The following is a 25,951-nucleotide window of genomic DNA, read 5'->3' as shown; positions in this document are numbered from 1 at the left end:
AATTTCTTGTTCTTTTCCCATAAATTCTCTCTCAAATATCAATCCAATTTTCCATCAACCATATAGACCACATTTCTAGATCATAACTACTTGGGAATAAAACTAGATTTTCTTATATTTTCCTTCTAATTTATCTTGGATTTTAAAATTATACCTGCTTGTCTCTGATCAAATCATTTACCAACCTAGTTTCCCTTTACTTATCTGATCTAATCCGAGCATTCTTGTCAATCATCTCTGCTGTAATCATTTTCTGCAGTTTCAATTTATATTATGTATTCCTCAACCATGGAACCATTCCAGTAACTCTCTTCTGAACCCTCACTCCCCATGACTTTTACAATCTTCCAAAGATGGATTGTGGCACTGGAGTTAGTGCTGTTATTTTGCAGCTTCAGTGACCTAGTTTTGAAACTCTCCAGCTTCCTCCCACACCAGTAGGTTAATTGCACAAACTAAATTATCCCTGGCAGGAGAATTAGGAGGAGAGGAGGGGTGCAGTTGATGGGGACATTATAGTGAAAATAAGTGGGGGACTGGAATTTATGAGAATAGACTGAGAGACAGTATGGATTTGATTGACCAATACCTAAAAAGATGAGAAAGATACTACAATATGCTAGTTGTAACAACAACTTGACAATGTTGAATATAGCTTCCTTACTTTTTAATTCTATATTTCTATTGCTGAATCCTATGTTTTCTTTCACCATGCCCTGCCCCTGAACATTCACGTGTTTTTTTGCATACTCTAGAAATGTGTCATTTAGTTCATACCGTCTCTCATTCTTTTACCAAAGTTATCACTTCACACTTCTCTGTATTAAATTTCATCTCCTTGGATGGCCCTTCAGTCATACAGTCTATTCTCTTCAGTTTACCACACTTCCAAGCTTGGTATAATCTGTACATTTTACACTATACATCCATGGTTAAGAACAAGTTTTGAAAATCAATCCAAGTAATAGTGGGAGTATTTCAACCAGCAAATTTTGTGGTTACCTCATCTGTAGCATCATCAAAAAAAAATTCAACTTTCTGTGAAAACATTTGTAGCTTCCCAACTTGATGATATTTTCAATTGGACCCAAAGCCCCTGTCCACTGCATTCCCACAAGAAGTCACAAGATTGGGGGCAAATTATTTCCCAGATGACTGGTTCACGATCGAATCAGAGACTAGGTTTATTCTCTGAGAGAGCAGCAAGTACCATATATACGTATGCAATTGTCCAATTTCGGGGAGAGTTTTGCCTGTGATGTGCTGGGCTGTGACAACAACCCAGGCCTTTCTGCTCCAAGGCATTGGCCCCCATACGTGATGCAGCCAGTGAGCAGACTTTCCACTATACTTCTGTAGAAGTTCACAATCATTCAGTGTCAAACCTCTGTGAACTCCTGAGGAAGTAGAGGCACTGATGTGCTTTCTTCACAATGACATTGACATGTTGTGTCTAGGAAGCGTCCTCCAAGATAGTCACCCCCAGGAATTTTGATTTGCTCACCCTTTCCTCTGATGATCACTAGATTAAAAAAAAAGAGGACGACCAGAAGAGTTTAAAGTCCACAATTAACTCCTTGGTTTTGATGATATTGAGTGCAAGATTGTTGTTGGTGCACCATTTAGCCACATTTTCAATTTCCCTCCTGTATTCCAACTCATTGTCCCCTTTTATACAACCCACAACCGTGGTATTGTCAGCAAATTTGTAGACGGAGTTATTGTCAAGACACACAGTCATCGATGTACAGCAAGTACAGCAGGGGGCTAAGAACAGAGCCCTACAGTGCTCCAATGATGATGGAGATTGTGGAGATGTTCTTACCTATCCTCATTGATTATGACTTGGAGGTGAGGAAATCCAGGATCCAATTACACAATGGAATATTGAGGCCCAGGTCTTCGAGTGCGCTGATCAGTTTTGAGGGGATGATGGTGTTGAAAGGTGAACTGTAGTTGATAAAGAGCATCCTGATGTATGTATTTTTGCTGTCTAGGTGTTCCAGGCTTTATATCTAGCCAGTGAGATGGCATTTACCATAGACCTATTGCTGTAGTAGGCACATTGGAATGGATCCATGTCACCGTTCATACAGGAGCTGATATGCTTTAATGCTTGTCTCTCAAAACAGTTCATCACTGTTGATGTGAGTGCCATAGGTTTAGTTATTTAGGCAGGTTACTACACTCTACTTGGGCAAAGACACGATTGAGGCCTATTTGAAACAGGATATCTGTGAATACATTGGCAAGGTGGTACGCACTGGTTTTCAGTACTTGACCGCGTACTCCGTCCAGACCGGATGCTTTCTTTGGATTTACTCGTCAAGACAGCCCGCAAGACATCTTTCAATACCAACTGCAGAAGATCATCAGGGAAATGGGGGATTCTTCCTTGTTCTGGTGGTCAAATTGGGCATAGATGCCATCGAGTTCATCTGTCTCCTACTCCACTGGTTTTGTAGTAGGCTATGTCATTTAGGGATTCTCATTTGGAATCTCCACTTTGCCCAGGAGATGGCTTTTCATAGGTTAAACCTAGTCCTTGTGTAGGGTTCTGGATCTCAGGACTGAAATTCCTGTGATGTGGCTCTCAACAGGTTCTGGATTTCAATGTTTATCCAGGGATTCTGATAGGGACACACTCGTCCACAACTGTTGTAATGGCCCTAGTGTAATCATTTAGATCCTCAGCTACTAAGTTGTTGAACACTGCCCAATCCAATGACTCAAGGCAGTCCTCTAACTGTTCTTTAAGTAGTGAATGAATCAATGCCTGGGCTTCTTGTATTTTGAGTAAACATTAACAATTTGGCAGCAGCTAGTGCACCAATTAACGTGGCTGCCTCACAGATTCATGTACCTGGATTCAATACTATTATTGTATAGGATTTTGTCAATTATTCTGAATTTCTCTAACATCTGAAAGTAGAGTGACAGATTTGCTTGGTTACTGCAAATTACCTTTTAGGCAAAAGCAGCAAAAGTTAGCTGAAGGACATACGAGCGAGAATAAGGAAACTGAAATAAGGGAAAGGAGAATAGAGAGAATTGCTTTGCTGGGAGCTGGCAAAAAATAATGGGCCACTAGGGGCTCTTTGAGCATTAATAGAGAGATGAAAGGACTATCAGTAAAGCTGGAAAGTGAACAGTGAGAAGGATGTAAAGAAGTTGCAATGTGCTGTTGACAGAGTATGTGACGTGATCAGAATTCAAAATTAGATAAAATGGTCATTTAAAGCACCCCCCCCCCCCACCCCACCCCATCTCATAAGAACAAAGTCAGATCGTGTAATGACCAGAAAACATCGGGCCTCAACTACAGGATTTTAAATTTCAAGTTTTACACATTCAACATGGTAACAGGTTCTTTTGGCCCATGAGCCTGTGCCCCCCAAATTGAACTACATTCTCTGTATGCTTTTTTTTGAAGGGTGAGATGAAACCAGAGCACCTGGAGGAAACGCATAGATACACAGGGAGAACACACAAACTCTTTACAGACAGAGTCCATTCGAACTTGGGTTGCAGGCGCTTAGGTTGTGTTAACTACTACACTAACTGTGTTACCCAATTTCTTATATAGGTATGCACCGCTTGACATCCTCGATACGTTCTGTGAAATTGGGCTTTGTGCGAACACCATATTATAAATTTAGCATAGGTATATGGGATATTGTAGTGTACCTGTAAACCTTTTATTTTTAAGTAGGGATCAGTGTAGGGACCGACAATGGGCTGTGGGGAGAGAGCAGGGCAGTGGGATCAGTGTTGGAATTGACACAGGGCTGTGGGGAGAGAGCGGGACAGTGGGATCGGTGTGGGGATTAACAAAGGGCAGCGGGGAAAGACCGGGACTGTGGGATCAGTGTGGGAATTGACAAAGGGCAGTGGGATCCATGTGGGGACTGATACAAGGCTGTGGGGAGAGAGTGGGACAATGGGATCAGTGTTGGAATTGACACGGAGCTGTGGGGAGAGAGTGGAACAGTGGAATCAGTGTGGGCACTGACATGGGGCTGTAGAGAGAGAGCAGTGGGATTAGTATGGGGATTGATTCAGGGCTGAGGGGAGGGAGCAAGGTAGTCAGATCAGTTTGGGTACACAGTAGACAATTTCCTATAACTGGTGATCACTTTTTCTAAATTGCTGCAGACTTGCTCACGGTAACTGAATAATTAAGGAACCACAGATGAATATGCGGTTGGACTTTGCCCGAATGGACGTTAAGCGACACATACCTGTACCTAAAAAGGTACCAATATCCTACAATTTTCACAGTACCCCAAAGAAATGATCAGCATTCTATTCAATCACAGAAGAGTCCAACTAACTATAAAGAGAATTCTCAGGACAGTTAAAACACAAAGTGAAACCTGACCTTTTTTCTCTTCTTTAGCTTTTTGTGTGGCCAAATCAGCCAACCAGTGCAATGCAGATGTAGTGTCTGCCGAACTCAGGGTGGTGTCCTTCAATGTCGATGTGGCACAGTACGCTTCATTATCGCTTGCAAAACTCACGCTATTGCAATTATCGTCACCCAAGTTAATATCAGTGCCTTCTCCAAGTTCACAGTTACTTGTGTCTGCCGACTCAGGTTTCACCCCTGCTAAGTTGCTATCTGATTGAGGTCGCATCAGAGAGCCTCCACCAGTGATCGACATTTCATTGGAAATAACTGTAGCAGCAGGGCTTTGAAGACTGCTTGAAAGCTAAAAGAGACCAGAATTTAAAATGACACATCAATCATATTTTTTTATAAATGTAATACTTAAATGCTCAGCAATTATAACACAGTAAAATAAAGACTATTCGGCCTCAAGTCAATGTTGGTCCCACACAAACATTAAAATAAATTGTTTAGGATTCAGCAATTAACCCTCAAGTGAATTCCTTAACCTCAAAAGTACTCAGAGGATTTTCCTCCTATTTTATTCTAAATCTTGCCCATTTAATCTTATATTTGGAGTCTTTCATTCTTAAACCCTTGTCTGGAAATCATCTTTTTCAAGCTACTTTGCTGCTCCCATTCAGAATTTCCAACTATTTCCCCCCCCCCGTCAATTTTTCAGTGTTTTAGAAAATAAAAAGTCATCGTCTCAAGTTCTTTTCACAAAACAATCTTTTCATTTGTCCTATAACTTGAAGCCCCACAAATATCAACAGTGTTAATATTGAATTAAACCAGCTGTGGCTGGTGGGTTTGAAGGAACTTAACAGGCAAGCTCCAAAAGTACAGTAGGATGTGAATGAACAATGCCTGTGTTTTCCAGCGATAAACTGACAAGCTCTAACAGGAGGTGAATTAGTGCCCTCACACAGGATTCCCAGACTGCACCTCAACACATGCTGTGTAATTCAGTTAATTTAGCTCTGCTCTACTGGCCTAGGCAGGTGTGTTGAAATAACTGGGGCAAGACTGGGTGGTGGAACGAACCCAGACTCGATGGGCTGAATGCCCTATTTCTGTTCCTATGACTTAAATCACTTTATTGCATTGAGCTTTTAGTTAGGACAACACCACCACTTATTTTTGTTTAAATCACTTCTCTGGAGGTGCAATCTGGAACTTGAGTTTTTGTACAGTGTAAAAAGCTTCAGGTGGTCTTTAAAGTTCATGAACATGCATCCATTTGGATTCTGTTTTTCCAAAGCATGAGTTTTATTTCCTTAAAGAAAATGCGATTGCCATTGCTTTTAGGAAAAATGCATTAAAAGGATCCTAAAATAATAAATATTTATCAGAATGGTTAGCAGTATTTCCCAACGCTCTTTTCCCTTGAACCAAAATGAAGCAATATTACCCGATTTTCTGATGCCGACCACCTTGCATTCGCCCATCTATATCCAGATCCTCCAAATCTATCATACTCATTACAATGTACCCTTTGCACAAATCCATCAGTGAATCTGCCATTATTTTAAATTTAGACATACAGCACACTAACAGGCCATTTTGGCCCATGAGTATGTGCTACCTAATTTACACCCAATTAATGTACACCCATGGTGGGTGGAAACCAGAGCCCCCGGAAAAAAACCCAACACAGACATGGGGAGAACATACAAACTCCTTACAGACAGTGTGGGATTTGAACCCTAGTCCCGATCGCTGGCGCTGCTCTTCCGTTAGAAGAAAATTGTGTAATTCCATACAAGAATTTCAGTGGTAACTAGTTGAACTAAATCCAATAGCAAAATATTCCAGCACTGTATTTATAGACTGCCCAATAGTTGGAGAAAATTGGAGGAGCATATCTGTAGAGAGATAGCAGACCGAAATAGAAACAGAAAGTTGTGATAGTAGGGGATTTTAACTTTCCACATATTGACTGGGACTCCCCTACTGTAAAAGGGCTGGACAGCTTGGAGTTGGTGAAATGTGTTCAGGAAAGTTTTCTAAATCAATATGTAGAGGTACCAATGAGAGAGGATGCAATACTTGATCTCCTATTGGGGAACACTTGATTTCCTATTGGGGAACCAAACAGTTTAAGTGACAGATGTATGTGTAGGTGAACATTTTGTGTCCAGTGATTAGCTTCAAGTTAATTATGGAAAAGGAAAAGTCTGGTCCGCATGATGGGATTCTAAATTGGAGGAAGGCAAATTTTGTGGAAAAGAGAAAGGATCTACGATTGGGATAACTTGTTTTCTGGCAAGGGTGTGTTCAGTAAGTGGAAGGCCTTCAATGGTGAAATCTTGAGAGTACAGAGTTTACAAGTTCCTGTTAGAATTAAAGGCAAAATTAACAGGCATAGGTTTTTAAGGGATATTTGTGATCTGGTTAAGAAGAAGAGGGAGGTATATAGCAAGTATAGGCAACAAGGAGTTAATGAGGTACTTGAAGATTAGAGAAAATGCAAGAACATACTCAAGATGGAAATCAGGAAGGCAAAAAGAAAACATGAGGTTGCTTTGACAGATAATGTGAAGGTAAACCTGAAGGGTTTCTACAATAATATTAAAAGTAAAAGGATAGTAAGGGACAAAATTGGTCCCCGAGAGAATCAGTGTGAAGATGGTGGTGCTGCTGGAACCACTGGAGCAGACCCACAGGGAGCAGAGATGCAGAGCACCCGCGGGGCCCAGCTGCTCAGTCGACTGTCAGTTGCTCCGCACGGGCTTTGAACAACCCATTGAGGAAGCCAATGGTGATTTTTAATTGAGATCCTGCGACCTCGGGGTCTTTGCCCAAGATGCAGCAGCCACGAGAGGCTTCAGATTTCAGGGAAGCAGAGGAATGGAACGGGGCACCAAAAAACTGAAAGACCAACCTCAGACTAAGAAGGAGAAGCTGAAGAGATGAGCCACAGGACTGTGACAGCTCTGTGCCAGGCTGCTGGTGACTCGAGGCAAGAAATCCACGGAAGCTGCAAGCTGCTGGAGAATGGATAGAACTGGGTGGAGGGGTATCAGGTATCGGAACCAGGGGATTTGAGCAGGTGCCAGTGGCGCCTGACTGAGCTGGAGGTTTGGATCTGGATTCTGGGAGGCTGCAGAAGTGCTAGACAAATCTGCAGACACTTGGTGATTCTGGGTGGGGGGGGGGGGGGGAAAGGGACTCTCTTTTGCTTCTCCTTCTCTGACTGTAAGTAAGAGGTACCTAAGCAATTCCTGTCGATGATGAATCTGTCGGCCTTGCAGCAGGCAATAGGACACTTTTTTATTACCATGACAATAAATTGAATCTTGAACTATGCATGTGTGGAGCCTCGTAATGTGGGAGATCTTAAAAGTTTTGCATCAATATTTACTCTGCAAACTGGCAGAGTGCATAAGGAAGGCAGGGAAACAAACAGAAGTGTCATGGAACATGTGGAGATTAAAGAGGTGGAAGTGAATAAAGGTAGATAAATCCTATGGGCCGGATATGATATTCCCTCAAACCTTGAGGAAAACTAGTGTAGAAATTGCAGGGGCAGAGATATTCAAAATGTCCTTAGCCACGGGTGAAGTGCCAGAGAATTGTTGTTCTGTTGTTTAAAAAAGGCTCCAAATATAAACTAGGTAATTATAGGCCGGTGATCCTGACATCAGTCATAGGTAAGTTATTGGAAGGAGTTCTGAGAAATAGGTTATATAGGTATTTGGACAGCATGGGCTGATTAAGGACAGTCAGCTTGGCTTTGTGTATGGTAGGTCATGTTTAACAAATCTTGTAGAGTTTTTCAAGGAGATTACCAGGATGGTAGATGAAGGAAAGACTGTGGATGCTGTCTCCTTTGACAAGGTATTACTTGGGAAGTTAGTCAGAAGATTCAGACACTAGGTACCCATAGAGAGGTTGTAAACTAAATTCGAAATTGGCTCTGTGGGAAAAAACAGAGAGTGGTATTGGATGGCTACTTCTCAGACTGTTATTAATGGTGTGCCTCAGGGATCTGTGTTGGGAGCATTGTTGCTTGTTATCTATAATCAATGATCTGGATGATAATATGGTAAATTGGATCAGAAAGTTTTCTGCTGACACAAAGATAGGAGGTGTTGTGGACAGCAAGGAACATTTTCAAAGCTTGAAGAGGGATCTGTTCCAACTGGGAGAATTGGCCAAAAAATGGAGTTTAATACAGACATGTGAAGTAATACATTTTGGAAGGGCAAACCAAGGTAGGATATTTACTGTAAATGGTAGGGCACCCAGGAGTGTGGAGGAGCAAAGAGATCTGGGAATACAGATAAATTTTTCCTTGAAGGTGGAGTTGCAGGGGGACAAGAGGGCAAATAAAGCTTTAGGCATCTTACCATTATAAATCAAAGTATTGAGTATAGCAGTTGGGATGTTATGTTGAAGTTGTTTAAGACACTGATGAAGCCAAATTTGGAATATTGTGGGCAGTCTGGTGGCACAACTACAGGAAGGATATCAGAAAGATTGAAAGAGTGCAGAGAAGGTTTTCTAGGATGTTGTAGGGTCTTAAGAAGTTGAGTTACAGGGAAAGATTAAACAGGTTAGGACTTTATTCCTTGAAGTGAAGAAAAATGAGGGGAGATTTGATAGAGGTTTACAAGATTATGAGAGGTATAGACAGAGTGGATGAGAAGGTTTTTTCCATATAGATTGGGAGAGATAAATTAAGAGGTGATAGTTTTAAGCTGAAATGGGTAAGGTTTAGGGGGTCATTAGGTGAATGCTCACTCAGAGAGTGGTAGAGTGGGCTGCCATCTGATGTGGTGAATGCAGGCTTGTTCTTGTTTTAAGAATAGATTGGATAAATATATGGTTGGGAAAGGTCTGGAGGGTTATTGAGTGGGACTAGTAGAATAGTGGTTGGCACAGACAAGGGCCGAATGACCGGTTTTCTGTGCTGCAGCATTCAATGGAACCACTTGTTTTAATAGCTATATTTTTAGATCCATTCTTGTTTTTAACGTGAACAAAATATTTATGTAAATCAGGTTGAAACCTAAAAATGTATTTTTACAGGAATGTATAAATACACAAAAATATGCACGATATGGTTCTCCTACATCTATCCAATGCCTTACCCTTCAACACATCTCTTAAGAAATCTTACATCCTTTCTATCAATCCTTTCACAATGACAAATCCAATCATGTCTAGTTCTGACAGAAACAGCTTCCAATCTCCCACTTGTAAACATGACCGGCCATACAATATGGGTAAACTAATAATGCTAATTTAATTTTGGTCACCAGAATAGAAACCCATGGATTTTAAAGTGGCTACCCATGAAAACCTGGTTCTGAGCAACAATACCTGTGATACTCCATTTGGTGGTGCTGGCTTGGATAAAGGCTTGAGTTGCTTGGTAATACATGGGCAATTTGCTTTGATACCCCATTTTCCCCTTGTTGCATGGACCATGTCTCCAATGTCATACAGAGCTGTTGATAAAAAAATTAAACTTTTTCAAAATTAATCAGATCAAGCTTTTTTTTTAAAATACAAAAGCAAAAATGTCTCAAATCTAATTGAGATTTTTGAAGATTTGACCAAGAAGATTGACAAGACATTCGATAACGTTCTGCACAGCAGGCGGTTTTGGAAGGGTTTGGTACTGTTTGTCATCTCTAAAAAAAATTAAATGGCATGATGAGAAAGTTAGCAGATGACATTGAAATATCTGGTATCGCAGATAGTTAAGATGGTTGCCAAAGATTGCAGTAGGATCTTGATCGATTTGGCAGCAGAGAGATGAAAGTTTAATGTAATTTAATACAGTAAAATGTGGTGTTACATTAGGGTAGTCCAACAAGGGTAGGATCTACATAGTGAAGGGTACGAATCAGGGGAGTATGGTAGAGCAGCAGGATCGCCAATCATCATATCTTAAAAATTGTGTTACAGGTAGATAGGTGGTCAAAATATCTTATGGCACATTGGCCTCCAAAAGTCAGTATTGAATGTTGAGGCTGGGAGGTCATATTGAAGTGGTACAGATGTTGGTGAGGCCCTATATGGAGCATTGTATTCCATTTTAACCATTTTGTCAAGCTAGAGAAAGTGCAGAGAAGATTTACAAGGATGTTACCAGGACTTGGGGCCCTGAGCTAGAGGGAGAATTGCACAAGCTTGGGCTTGATTACTTGGACCACAGGAGAAGGAGGGGTGAACTTGTAGAGGTGAACAAAATCAAAAGAGGAATAGTTTGATTCACCATGGAGAGCCTTTTGCCCAGAGTAGGGGTATCACTAACCAGAGGACTTAGGTTTAAAGTGAGGTGGGGGGGGGGGAAGATTTAACAGGAACCCGAGGAGGAACTTTTTTTTTTTACAGAGAATGGTGGATGCATGGTATGGGCTGCCAGATGAAGTGGTTGAGGCAGATATTATTGCAGTGTTTATGAAAAAACTGGATGGAGATATCAGGGGAATATAGGCCAAATGCTCGAAAGTGGGACATTTTGGTTGGGCAAGTTGGGCTGAAGCGCCTGTTTCCATGCTGTATGTCAATCAGATATTCTCTGTACTGATAATTATTTTCAGTGTGCATTTTCCTTTGAACCCCTGATTGTTCAATATAGCCCATCCTTGTAACTTTATAATGCCGTGTTGAATGCAATAAAATCAAAATAAACATTCTGCTATTCATGTAAAAACACAAAACTGCTGGAGGAAACTCCAGCATTTTTGTGTTTAATGCAATCACAGTCTGCAGATTCTTGGGGTCCACTCTTCTAATATCCTAAATGCACAGCCAAGGACATCTAACTCCTTCGAGTCATTGCAGCTTTGAAAGATTTAAGGAGAAAAATGCTCTGCAGCATGTTGGCATGCAAGCTCAAAAACTAATTTGATTTATTTTCTAAATTTAAATCACTGAAAATCAGAAATAGTGTTAAAGACTTTGCAAACAAAATTTAACTATTAATTTACTGAGAAGACATCAATATGTTGGGTGAAACATCAATATAAAGTTACTTTACATCAATATATAGTTGCTTTGACAAAGTAAAAATCCATTAAACTATCAGAAGATAATATAACAAAATCTAAAGAATTACCAAAATACAGCCATGTCGATGGTTTAATTTATCATGATTAGAAATGTTCATGCCCAAGATTAATTTAATAAAAATGTCAGTTCTTGATCTCGTCAGGACAGAAGCAAGCCCCAAAAAATTGAACACAAAAATCTGCAAAGGCTGTGATAGTAATTTACACAAAAATTCTGGAGAAACCCAGCAAGTCATACAGCATTTCTTATGTAGTAAAAAAATAAAGATACATAACCAACATTTCAGGCCTGAGCCCTACATCAAAGTTGGAGCTAAAAGCAGGCACCTTTGTGCTCCTGCCCCCCCCCAAATCACTTTTCAGCTTTCTTTTCTCTTGTGCCCTCCCTCCCCTATCCACCTATGAAATGTGCTGTACCCCTGTGCTCCTCCCCACCATCTCTTTATTGGACACTTGCCTGCTTTTAGCTGTTACCTTGATGAAGGGCTCAGGCTCAAAACGCTGGTTATGTCACTTAATATATGCTACATTAAGAATGCTGTACAACTTGAATTTCTCCAGCATTTTTCTGTAAATCAGAAGATAAAGGCTACCTCTACAAGCCTGAATGATAAGGAGAGGATTCCATAGACAAATTAATTAAAAGGTGAGACATTTATCTAGCACATTGCAAAAAGCAGAAAATAATTTGAAAAACAATGATCGAATAGAAAGAGGAAATCTCATGAATTTTATGAAAGTAAAGTTCATCAAAATCTTGTGGTAAGCCATTTCATGAACTTGCGATACATGTACTAACCAGTGCTGGGTATAATTTGTGTTGGCATTAAATTTGCTGGGTCATGGGTCTGTCCTTTAGCACATTTCAGCCAGGAGAAAACTTCATCTTCAAGAATGTCATCATCCACTGAGATATGGAGGAAAAAAAAAATCAGACAATGCAGAAAAGGATAAACAGACTTTGGAGCTGCCCTTTCAAACTACAGTGTCCTGTAGAAATCATTCAGTGAAGGGATAAAGAAACACTCGCATGGTCGTCCCATTAATGTTGGAGAAACAGAATTACTATAATGTAAAAATACATTTTTACCAACTAGCTTTATATCACATCCAAAATATCACAATTTGTCTAAAACTAGGATTACACACAGTAAAACTGTTTATCCCGCACACTTTGGATTTCCTTGATGTCTGATTGGAAGATTTTCTGGACTTTTTGTTAGTCCAATTAATTCATTTTATTTCACTTTTTTCAGATGATACACAGTACATAATTTGCTAACAACCCCAATCACTTGCAAGGGGGCATGGGAACTGGGTATTGACAAAGATCATAGCTCACCTTAACACAATATTCCTCTATTTACCATATAACTGATTCCTCAAAGATCTGTTCAGCATCCAAGTCTTCAAACTGCTCTTGAGTAGAGAATTTGAAGATTCACAACTATCTAGATAAATAATTTTTCTTGTCTCAGCCCTGAATGAGTCATCCCTATTTTGAGATTGTGGCGTTTGTTCAGTCAGGAGAATAGTCATCCCTGTATTATTTCACCGCAATTCTGTACAATTCCATTTAAGTTTTCTCATTCTTAAAAATCTGAGAGTATCGACCTAGTATGGACTGTCTCCAAAGCCAGTATATCCTTCCTCAAATATGGAGACCAGAACTGGACACAGTACTCCAGGTGCGGTTTCACCAGTACCTTATACAGTTGCAACATTACCTCCCTACTCCTGAATTCAATTCCTCTAGCGATGAAGGCCAACATTTCATTTGCCTTCTTAATAACCTGCTGCACCTGCAACCTAACTTTTTGTGATTCATGCACAAGCACTCCCAAGTCCCTCTGAACAACAGCATGCTGTAGTTTTTCAGCTCTTTTATTTTTCTTTGCAAAGTGGATAACCTCACACTAACATTGTACTCCATCTGCCAGACCTTTGCCCACTCATCCAGCTTAACTATATCCCTCTGCAGACTCTCCACATCCTCATTACAATTTGCTCTTCCACTCAGTTTGGTGTCATCCGCAAACTTGGCTACACCACATTTTGTCCCCTCCTCCAAGTCATCAATGTAAATGATGAACAGTTGTGGGCCTAACACCGACCCCTGCGGCACCCCACTTACCACTCTCTGCCAACCTGAAAAACTCCCACTTATCACAAACAACCCTGAGATTCTTTTTCCTGCGGGCCAGGCAGAATTTCTACCTATCGATAGTGGAAAAAAATGCACTCAAGATACAGTACAAAAAGAGAAACGAAAACAAGGAAGTGAAAACAAGCTGCAATACAGAAAACAGATATTTAATAAATAATGTGCAAAGTAAGAGTCCTTAAATAAGTCTCTGATTGAGTTTGTTGTTGAGGAGTCTGACAGTGGAGGGGTAGCAACTAGGGTGGTCACATGTCCGGATTTAGGCCGGACAGTCTGGCTTTTGAACCCTCTGTCCATCTGGCACCACCTTGAGCCAAATAGAGGACAAATTAAGGGGCAGAAAGGGCACTTACCTTTTAATTCTGGTGTTCGTGGCCATGATCTCGTGCACATGCGAGTGTAGGCTCACGGTGGCGCACGGTTGGTAAGCCTCACTGAGAGAGTTTCTGATGTTGCCCTTGCATGCCCTCTGATTTGGTAAATATGAAATGACCACCCGAGTAGTAACTGTTCCTGAACCTAGTGGGACGAATCTTGTGGTACCTACACTTCTTTCCTGATTGCACCAGTGAGAATATGATTGTTCTATTGTTATCAGATGAATTTCAAGGTTGATAGCTCAGAGGTACTTGGATGGTTTCCTATCACCAATCACTTGCAGTGCCTCATTTATCTTCCCAATCTTTCTAAACATGCCCACTAGTTGTTTGCCTCCACCCTCCTTTATATAAGCAATTGCCCATTCTATTCTTGTTTTTCCATTACGCAAGACATTTTTTGGAATGCAATTTTTAAGAAAATCCTTGTTGTGCAAAACGTTATAAATGGTTTCTATAAATGGGATACATCATGGGAAATTTCCACTGCCACCAGGTTGTTCCATATGCATCTTTTCTTTTTGTTCCCATTAATGACTATGGCCTGAATTATAAAATATCTAGACTTTAAAATAATTCTCACCTACCTCCCTTGAATAAATCTCTTCACTCCTAATGCTAGACTCCTTTTCAGACCAAGCAAAATTTCTTTTCTTCTCTAATAAAAACTCAATACATCAGCAACATCACAGGGTAAACATATTACTATTGAAAATTGCCTACTTTATGGATAGGATCCTTGACCATCAGACATAGTAACAAATACAAACCCTAAAATATCTTCTCCATAACAAGTTTAAATTAACTAATTACCATACTTGATGGCTTATAAGACTCCCCATTTCAGCAGGGAATAGTAAGATTTAAACATTTTTTAGTGCACATGTTTTATTGTATTTATGGTTAAGCAGGTCCATATTTTAGCATATTACAGGTAGGCCAGGTCTCCTTGGTGACCACCACATTTTACTTGGTGTTGTTTCACTGAGGGAGAGTGCTAGAACGAATAGGTAAATGTATGTTCTATGTCCAGGAAGGCAGGGGTGCTTGGAGGGGTTCGGCAATTGGGGGGGGGGGGGTTAGGGTTAGGAGCAGTGGTGCTCAGGTGGCTTCAACTGGTGCCCCAGGCCTTGGGAGGATTCCTCCATCCCTGACTCCGGGGCCAGGCAGCAATACTGGGCAGATAGCAGGGGATCTGTCCCTCCTTGATACAGGGGCCAAGCAACGGTACCGGGCAGACAGCAGGAGAATCCCTCCTGCCCTGATACCGGAGCCAGGGAGCAATACCATGCTCTCCAAAATGTCACCTTCACATGCAAGACCTGGGGCAATTTTTCAGGTGATTTTTTTTTGGGGGAAAGGGGGGGTGGGGTCTTATATTCTGAAAAATACGGTAGGTCTACATGTGGACACCAAAGGGAATGGCTTTAGCATAGCATCACAAACTTTCTCTGCATTTCACATCTTTGCCATACCTTGTGGCAGTCGACTCTTCCTCATCCTGTAACAATCAAGGCAAACACCAAAACCACATTTGCGACAGACCCAGTGGATGTTAAAGAGAGTTGTCTCACAAGCATCACACATCTCTCGAATACCACGTACTGCTCGTTTCCATGCCATTTGCTCTTAAAAATAAAAAGAATACTATAATCAATGCACATCAGAGAAAAGCAGAGCTATAAAACAATTGAAAGAGTCTGTGTAGATTGAATGCAGACCTTCAAAATAATAATTGGAATTGTGACTGCCGGATTTTCTTAAACAGTCCCAATAACTATGAACTATGCAAGATAGTACTGTTGTTACTTTATTCAACTAGTATCGACAAGTCACTACCATTGATCTTGAGAGTTGAGTTGAAATGTCACAAAGGCAGGTGGGGAATTTAAATGATAATTATTAGTGAAATGCTACCATTGGTAATGATGACCTTAAACCTACATATTTTTTTGAACATCTCCATCTACTTTACTGATGTAATTGAGGGAAGAAAACATCTTACTCAGTTTTGCTTAAAGTTACAGTAAATCCATCAATATAAATCACTCAACCGCTAACTCAGTTCAAGGGTAATTAGTAAAGGATAATAAACATCAGTATCGACAGCACTGTCCACAGTCCATGGACAAAAATAAACCACGAAGAATACTTTAAAGATCAGGATTCTCAATCTTTCTTCACAAACTGTTTTACAGACTAGTTTTTTCAAACTGCATATTTAAATATTAATTGCCTATGAATTCTGAATCATTGATCATCTCTTGTCTCATGCTGTTAAATTTAATTTGGATATTGGGAAGGCCATTCCAGTATCACTTCAGTCATTATACCAGCCATCAGATAAGCAGGCAAATGTTTGTACCTGTTATGAGCAGTGGGAACCACAAGACATCATTGGATCAGGATGCCCAAATTTGTGTTTTTTTAAAACTTCCTGTATCATAATTGTGACATATTCTTACTCTCTGAAAATGTGCTGGTACCTGAAATCACACCCAAAAGTAATGTCAGGTTACATTACCTTCCGTAGGACGCATCACCTCTGCAATACTGATCTTGATTCTTCCACATCAGGTGGTAATACTGCCTATTTTTAGCATAACTGCATCTAATCAGTAGAAGCCCTCAGCTCAAACTTTCTCACTCTCAATTAGTCAACAGACATTTCAAATTAGAAGCTTGTATACATTTTGATAATACACTCAAAATTGTTTTACCACATCATGTTTATCAACTTTCCTCCTGGTGCCACTGCAATACAACTAATATTGATAATCTAGTCTCCAAATGTTTAAAACATGTTCTTTCCCTACCTGAAAAAATTCCAGATTTTATCCCAAAACCATATAATACATCTGCAAATACTCACTACTAATCTGAATTTGAAACACTCACAATCAAGATTATATATATTTACTTAACTAGGATTGAAAAGGATAAACAATCATGAGAGGGTTAGCAAGAGATGAGAATGGAAGGAAAAATAAAAGGAAATTCAAAGGATGAATTGAAGGGTGTTGGATGAAAGCACGAAGCTGCAAGGTGTGACTGCAGCAGAAATGTGCCATGGAGACCACAGTTGGCAATAGGGTAAGTAACTGTGAAAGGGAAGTCAGCTGGAAATAGTCAGCATGAAATGAAATGCAGATAACCACATCACTGAGCAACCAAATTTTGTTCAGCGGAGGTTGATGTACAATGTGGAGCATTCAGGATTTATTTTAAATGAAATAGGAGGGCAATTGATAGCTAAAAATCTTCAATGGTTGGTTAAGTTTGGAGGGGGATACAAGAAAAGAAAAATTCAAAGCAGAAGCCATTTGGAAGGTAAGAGGGAAAGTTTTGTTCATATTGCAAGGAGAGGGGGAAAACCAAAAAGTCAATTTTATGCTGGGAAAAAAATGGATGGTTCAGGAAAAACTGTTGTTCAGTTGAGTGCACTTGCATTTGTTTCTCCTTGTTCCTGTTGGATAACCATTTCCTTAATATAGGATGACAGTGTTGCCCATGCATTTAAAGTAAGTGCCCAATTTAATTCTATTCTTTACACTTTGAACTTCCTAGATTTATGAACTAAATATTTTCTTGGGATAATCAATGTACTGGGAGATTTTCTAGTTAATATAACAGCTGTATTTCATGTGCTATACTCTCATCAGCCATCATAGTTTGAAGTTCAAAAAAAGAGACATTCTTTGATCAGCAAGCTGAAATGCACAAAGTGAAATGATCCAATGGCAAGTTTTCAAATACTGTAACCACTTCTAAATTTAGAGCAGTAGTCATTGAAGTACAATGTCAATGGCATCCCAATATCAAATGATGTATCCAGCCAATCATTAAGTTCCATAGGAGCCTTACTCGTGAAACAAAACAGCTCTATATTATTCCAAGCCAATGGAAATTGCCCTTGCCAAGTTGGGGGGAAGGGGGGGGGGGTCTGGGTGGTGATATTATAATTAGTGATAGAGGTTCTTTCAAATGATACTGGCAATGTTGTCTGCAATGGATAACTCCCACATCATTCTTGCAATATTCATACAAAATTATGCACAAATCCAAGATCCCTTTTCCTTGCAAAACAATAGGCCATTTCAGATCGGGACCGGCTATGGGGTGCATCTTCAGGCTGCACCCCATAAAGCAGGGGTGTCAAACTCAAATTCACGGAGGGCCAAAATTAAAAACTTGGACTAAGTCGTGGGCCAAACTAAATATTTATTGAAAATTTTCAACAACATCTGCATGTTTTCTCTTCTTTCAACATATGTAATGTTAAACTTTTTCTTATTAAAATAAATGTTTAATAATAGTGTTGGTTAAACTCTTTCCAGAAGAAGCATAACAAATGAGAAATAAAATATAAAATAAAGTTTGCTGTAAAACCAGACTTCCTTTCATCTCCTCCATCTTCTGAAGCTTTTGCTTCTCGTTCAGATCCTTTTACCTATTCTGGTGTTTCGTTTCATAGTGTCGTCGTATGTTATATTCTTTAACTACAGACACGCTGGCTCCGCACACAAGACAAACAGGGTTGTCTTTTAAAATGATCAACATATAGTCTGCCTCCCACCTGTCTTGAAAGGTCCTGTTTTCTGTCTTTCGTTTGGCCATTTTTCGTAAGGGGTTTATTACATGTGAGTTGGGCGACAGGTCGCAGATGCTAATGAAAGTAAAGAGAGGAGGTGGGGGCGATTAGCGGGCCAACGGGCCAAAGCCAAAGCCAACGCATTTGCAAAGTATTCTGGGATTTGTAGTATTAGCTGTACATGTACTGGTGTGGTGGCCAGCAGGCCAGCTCTAATACATATTTGATATGATCTTGCTGGCCAAATATAATTATATCACGGGCCAAATTTGGCCCGCGGGCCTGAGTTTCACATGTGTGCCATAAAGGCTCCTCTTCAAAGGAGAGGTGCCTCGAAGCGCCCTCCCCATCCCCGTGGAGGAGGGCTGATTGGTGCTGTAGCACCAACTGCCATCAATATGCAGAGAGCAATGGCCTTCTTCCCTACCCATAATCCCCCACACAGCTGAAACCACCCTATGGTTCCCAGAACAGTTCCAGCTGCGTGGGGGATTATGGGTAGGGAAGAAGGCCATTGCTCTGCCGCGCTTTGAGCTGCAGAGAGCAGCCCCGAAGGCTGAAGTGGCCCGGTATGGCTGTCCCAGCCTGCACCGGCTGCTCCCCGACTGTCCTCGCTACCCCCACTGGTCCCCGCTGCCCTGACGGTTCCTGCTGCTCCAACGTTCCCCGCTGTCCCGAGGGTTTCCCAGCTCCCCTGACTTGGAGGGAGAGGGGTGAATGGGGAGATGAGTTGCGGGCCAACAGTATCATCAGCCCGCCCCCAAACAGCCGCCTAGCGCAACTGCCAATTCAGATTGATCGGCAGAGGGCTGAGCCATGGAGATTATCCCTCTCGGAGAGGGGTTGGATTGTGTGGCTCGGAGACCGTCTTCGCACATTCAGAGGTAGATCTTTATGCGTTTTGACGGATTTTTTCCGCCTTTACATCCCGAGTTTTTGCCTATCTGAAATGGCCTAGTGTCAAAACATTCAACCTTTGAACCAGAAACTTGTTCAGATCAAAGAGTTGTCACATGACTGCTGCAAAAATCAGCTGACCCATGAGTTTCTCAAGCCAGCTTCTAGTCACCATAAAACGATATGAGGGATATATTGGCCAATTTAATTCCTATTCCTCAGCAAACGCTTGTTAAATTTAAAAACTGACATGAACTACAACCCCTTCCATAATGTTTGGGACAAAGAAACATTATTTCCATTTTATTTGCCCCTGTGCCCTACAGTTTTACATTTGTACTCAAACAATTCATGTCATTAAAGTGCACATTCCTGATTTTATTAAAGGATATCTATATACATTTTGGTTTGACCATGTAGAAATTACAGCAGTTTCTATACATCATCCCCTCATTTCAGGGCACCATAATATTTGGGACATAGCAATGGTATGTATATAGGTATTAAAGTTGTCACATTAGGTACTTTGCTGCATATCCCTTGCATGCAATGACTGAAGTCTGTGATTCATGAGCTTCATCAGGTGCAGAGTATCTTCTCTGGTGATGCTCTGCCAAGTCTCTATATTGCCATCTTCAGCTCCTGCTTGTTTCAGGGATTTATCCCCTTTTGTTTTCACTACAACAAATGGAAGGCATGCTCAACTGGATTTAGATCAGATGGCTGAGTTTGGAGGCACTTGCTTGAATTTGAGGAGTTATGATGTTGTTGAGCAGGTAAGATACACCTGAGAATTAATTTTGCTACTGCCATCAGCAGTTACATCATCAATGAAGGTAAATGTGCCGTACCTGTGGCAGCCAATAACATTCCCACTACCATGTTTCATGGATGAAATGGTATGCTTGAAATCTTGGGCAGTTCCTTTATGCCTCCACATTTTACTCTTGCCATCAGTCTTGATACAGGTTAACCTTGGTCTCATCTGTCTACAAGACCTTTTTCCAGAAATCTCCAGGCTTTTTAAAATACTTCTTGGCAAAATGTAATCTGGCCATCCTGTTTCTATGGCTAACCAATGGTTTGCACTTTCCATTATATTTCTGTTCATGAAGTCACCTGTGGATAGTAGTCATGGACACGTTGACACCTGCCTCCTGAAGAGTGTTCCAATCTATCAGCCAGGCGTTTGAGGGTTTTTTTTCCCACTGTGAGGAAAATTCTTCTGTCATCAGCAGTGGAGTCTTCCTTAATCTACCAATTCATTTGTGATTACTGAGCTCACCAGTAGGTTCTTTCTTCTTAATGATGTTCCAAAGAGGGTCAGGGCTGGGGGGGGGATGGGGGACATCTGTGGGCATTGCCCCCCCAATATGGTCATGGCCATCCCTGGCTGTCAGACCTAACCCATTCCCTCCCGCGTCAGTAGCGTCTAGATTGATGCATGCTAGTGACATGGCCAGGGGCGGGTGGAGAGTCATTAGCATGCGACAAGCTTGACGCAATAAAAAGAGCGCCCTCAGCACCCTCTTGTCCCATGTTGGATGGATGGCCTCGATAACAGGTAGGCTTCTATGCACCCCCCTCTAACTTGAGAATGCCCTCCTCTATCATATGTCCTGACGCCGACTCTAATTTCAAAAAATTGATTTTGGTAATCCTCAGGTTTGGGTGATATCACTTACTGTTTTATTCTTGTTTTTCAGACTCATAATGGTATCTTTGACTTTCATTGGCACAAATCTGGTCCTTATGATGAATAATGGCAACTACGGACTTCAGAGGTGATCAAAAACTTAGAAGCAAGCCTAGCTCTCTTATACCCGCACCAATGAAGCAATTAAACATGTCTGAGTGCTCAAAAACACCTGTGAAGCCAAATATCCCAAACATTATTACCCTGAAATGGGGGAACTATGTATAAAAAGTGCTGCAATTTCTATTACAAGATCCTGTTTTAGTAAAATCACTGAGGGATAGTATAGACAGCAGGAACTGAATGGTCACAGTTAACATTTCACACAAGCACCATCACAAGCCACAGCCCAACAGTTTGATACATTGGAGGAACTGAGGAAAGGTTTATCTCAGTCTGTTCCAGATTCGATACATTTGCAAAGCCATTATGATTTTACAGCAGTCCTTGTATCTCTTCTTTGGTGCACCTCTTCTCGGTGGCCAGTGGAGAGCTCGCCATAGAACACGATCTTGGGAAGGCGATGGTCTGCCATTCTGGAGACGTGACCCACCCAGCGCAGTTGGGTCTTCAGCAGCATGGATTCGATGCTTGTGGACTCTGCCAGCTCGAGTACTTCGATGTTGGTGATGAAGTCATTCCAATGAATGTTGAGGATGGAGCGGAGACAGCGCTGATGGAAGTGTTCTAGGAGCTGTAGGTGATGCCGGTAGAGGACCCATGATTCGGAGCTGAACAGGAGCGTGGGTATGACAACGGCTCTGTACACGCTGATCTTTGTGTGTTTCTTCAAGTGGTTGTTTTTCCAGACTCTTGTGTAGTCTTCCAAAGGCGTTATTTGCCTTGGCGAGTCTGTTGTCTATCTCTTTGTCAATCCTTGCATCAGATGAAATGGTGCAGCCGAGGTTGACCGTTTTGAATTCGGTGTGCCCGATGGAGATGTGGGGGGGCTGGTGGTCATGATGGGGAGCTGGCTGATGGAGGACCTCAGTTTTCTTCAGGCTGACTTCCAGGCCAAACATTTTGGCAGTTTCCGCTTAAGTTTCTGCTTAAAGAAATCTCTTGGTGCCTGCCACATTGACCACCGCCAGTGGGCTGATATCGTCTCCAACTGTGCATCTTGGCGCCTCACAGTTCAGCGGGCAGCAAACCTCCTTGAAGAAGACCCCAGAGCCCACATCACTGACAAAAGACAAAGGAGGAAAAACCCAACACCCAATCCCAACCAACCAATTTTCCCTTGCAACCGCTGCAACCGTGCCTGCCTGTCCCGCATCGGACTTGTCAGTCACCAACGAGCCTGCAGCAGATGTGGACATACCCCTCCATAAATCTGCTACAGATTCAAGCCAAAGAATGATTTTACAAGGGAGAACCATTCTGACTGCTGAAGAGAAAACAACCTTTTGAAGCAGCTCTTGTGGCCAGTCATATTTTGTGGAATTCAGAGCAAAGCATGGTCTGTGAATGACTGGACCTTTTCGGTGGATTGACCTGTGCCAGGAGGGTCTTTTGGGAAGAAAAGTGCTTCATTTTGAGTGTGACTAACAGCGAAGGTCACGAAGAGACTGCTTCATTTTGAGAGATGGGTGCCAGGGCCTTGGAATCTTCGTGGAGGCTGCCCAGTTCGAGTCTTGCCTAGGAAAGGACCAGGAGTGTTATGACCACAGCTCACATGGATGGACATTTCTTCAAAGGCCATGCAAGGAGAATTTGTGAATCTGTAGCAGTCACAACTCCAGTCTTCCCATTAGTTCAACATTAATTTTGGGCATCAAATTTCAAAGGCCTACGCTTCAACACTGAATTTAAAAGACTGAATTTTGAAGTAACTTTCTAGATTTTGCCCTGGATTATAATAGTTTAGCTATATCACACACACGCACTAGTACAGCTGCGCATAGTTTGGGAATAGATTTATTGTTAAGGATAGTTAACACTATAGTTTAAGAGATAGAAATAAAATTAGTATTTTAAAATTAAACAGTCTGGTTCATTGTCTATTGCTGCTCGTTACACACGGTTCATAATAAAATTGGGAGCTCATCCATGATTTGATCACATTTGGAACAAATTGGGAAGTTTATATTGTAAGTACTACAGAATTTGAAGCTTTGTAATCGATAAAATTTCGATTGGGTGGTTAAATTCCTTTTTAAAAGCTAATTCAGAGGCTTGGGTGTGTGTGTGTAAAAGCAGCAATGGATATTGAAGGATTTTTGGAGTCACCATCTCCTGCAGAGTTGCAGAAGGAAAAAAAAATGATGATTTGGTGAATATTGCTCAACAGTTGGGACTTGCTGAAGGAAAATTATCCCTGAGAAAGGAGAGAAAAAAGAAATTATAGTAAGGAAATATGTAGAAGAGGGAAAGTTTGAAGAGGCGGAGTTAGAGAAATTTACTGAGAGTAAATCCATAAAGCAGCAGCTGGTGTGGGAAAAGGTTGAATTGAAAAAAAAGTTGAGGCAAAGACAGTTTGAGTTAAAAAGAATACAAATGGAGTTAGAGGATGCAGAGAGACAAAAGTGGTATGAGGCAGAGGAAAGAGAGACAGATGGTTAAAAACAGCAGACACAAAGCAGAGTTCTACCTTCTAGTCCAATTGAGGTTTTTAGTCAGTAGGGAGGTGAGGCTAGTTCCTCCATTTGATGAAAGTGAAATTGATAAATACTTAGAGCATTTTGAAGAGGTAGCTGAAAGTTTAAAATGGCCACGAGAACAATGATCCCTCATGTTACACAATGTAATTAAAGGATAGGCAGAACATGCCGGTTATTGAGATAGTAAAAAAAGCCATGCTTAACATTTATGAATTGGTTCCTGAAGCTTACAGACAAAAATTCAGGACTTTGAGGCGATAAATCAATCTTTTATGGGTTTTGCCTTTGAAAAAGCTGTGTGCTTTGTCCGACGGTGCACATCAAAAGAAATAAAGAATGATTATAACAGATTAAGAGAACTGATGTTAGTTGAAGAAATCAAAGGATGTGTTCCTAATGATAATAAATCATACTTAGATGAAAGAGAAGTAGGAACTTGGCAAGAATCTGCAAAGTTAGCCGATGAGTATGTTCTGACCCACAAGGTTAAATTTATACCCAATTAAAACTTTAAAGAGGTTAATGTGGTTTATTCCAGTAAATTTGAAAATAAATCAGGAAATAATGTGAGAATTAAAGATGAAGGGAAGCAGGAAAGGGAAAAGCCTTTTGGTCCCTTTTGTCATTATTGTTGAAATTCTGGTCATGTGGTGACAAATTATTATAAGCTGAAGAAAAAGAAAGAGGCAGCACCAGATGCTGGTATTCAAGAAGATGAGAGACCTGGAAACAAAGAAAGTTTCAGATCTGCTGACAACATTAGGGATGAGTTTAAATAAGGGTTTGGTTTCGGTAAAGGAAGGAACATCATAAGTGCCAGTGAACATACTTCGAGATATTGGGGCTGCCCAGGCACTTGTTGAATAGCATTTTGGAGTTTAGTAATGAGACTGCCAAGGGTGAAATAAATTTAATCTAAATGGAGCCAGTATCTTTTCATAGGATATTGTTGAAGTCAGAAATAATTAATGGGATTGTTACTATTGTGCATTCCAGAGAGTTTACCAATAGTTGGAGTTTCATTGATTTTGGGGAATGACTTGGCAGAAGATCAAGTGGGTCCTGTGGTGAAATTGAGAGAGAAGCCAGTTATTGATAAGGTAAAGACAGATGTTGAAATCTATCCGGCCTGTTCAGTGTCTTGGGCAATGGTAAAGAAACTTGATAAGGGAAGTTAAAATTATTGATAAGGCAGAACAGTTTTTAGATTGTGTGGATTTGTCAGAAACTTTTCTTGTAGACCGAGCTATTGATGTTGAACTTGAAAGTAAGGATTTTTCTTTATCATGAAAGGAATTTATAGGAAAACAGAAATTGATCTTACTGAGGTGAAAAATAAGTTTTTATCTGAGGAGGAAATTGAGAAAGTGGATATTATTTTAAAGATGGTGTGCTTATGAGAAAGTAGAGACCAATGAAGAATGGATATTCATCAGGTTATAGATCCTAAAGCATACAGGAATGAAATTTTAAATTTGGCCTTTTACACCCTTGGGTTGTCATTTTGGAGTAAAGACTGCAGGTAAAATAACAAAATACTTTCATTGGCCTGGTTTAAGGAGGGATATTGTGACATTTTGCAGGATGAGTCACATTTGTCAGGTTGTGGGTAAACCTAATCAGGGGCTGCCAAAGCCAACATTACAACGTATACTTGTTTCTGGAGAATCCTTTTCTAGAATTATTGTGGATTGTGTTGGTCCACTGCCCCAGACAAAAGCTGGAAAACAGTGCTTGTTAACTGTTATGTGTGGAGCTTCCAGGTTTCCAGAAGCTATTCCACTTAGAAACTTAAAAGGTAAATCCATAACCAAAGCTTTGGTGGGATTGCCTAAGGAAATTCAATTGGATCAAGGAAGTAATTTTATGTCAGGACTTTTACAACAAATTATTTATAAATTGGGAGTTTTACAAATTACATCATCTGCATATTATCCTGAAACTCAAAGATCCTCAGAGAGATTTCATTTGACACTCAAGACCATCCTACCTATTGCTGTGATAATGAGAAGGATTGGGATGAAGGTGTCCATTTGCTTCTGTTTGCAGTAAGAGAATCTGAACAGGATTTTTGAGTTGGTTTGGACCATCAAGTTAGAGGACCTTTAATGTTGTTGAAATAACAAGGGGTTAATGAGGATGTGCAGTGAAATTTATTGGATTATGTTTGTAACTTCAAAGACCAGTGGCATAGTCTGGGAATTG

General features: G+C 40.7%; 1 protein-coding gene across 2 annotated transcripts in view; it reads right to left on the bottom strand.

Moving 5' to 3' along the window:
* Positions 1–25,951, bottom strand: part of LOC138743673 (lysine-specific demethylase 3B-like) — a 189,182-nt gene that overhangs the window by 46,370 nt on the left and 116,861 nt on the right. For both annotated transcript variants that reach the window (XM_069899247.1, XM_069899246.1), the window contains exons 13-16: positions 15,438–15,590; positions 12,221–12,328; positions 9,722–9,849; positions 4,382–4,712 (exon numbers count right to left, since the gene is read on the bottom strand). In XM_069899247.1, coding sequence (XP_069755348.1) covers positions 4,382–4,712; positions 9,722–9,849; positions 12,221–12,328; positions 15,438–15,590 — 720 coding nt within the window. The remainder of the gene's footprint in view (positions 1–4,381; positions 4,713–9,721; positions 9,850–12,220; positions 12,329–15,437; positions 15,591–25,951) is intronic.

The sequence above is a fragment of the Narcine bancroftii genome, chromosome 9, assembly GCF_036971445.1.
Source record: "Narcine bancroftii isolate sNarBan1 chromosome 9, sNarBan1.hap1, whole genome shotgun sequence".
NCBI lineage: Eukaryota > Metazoa > Chordata > Chondrichthyes > Torpediniformes > Narcinidae > Narcine > Narcine bancroftii.
This window is presented reverse-complemented; position numbering and strand designations above follow the sequence as displayed.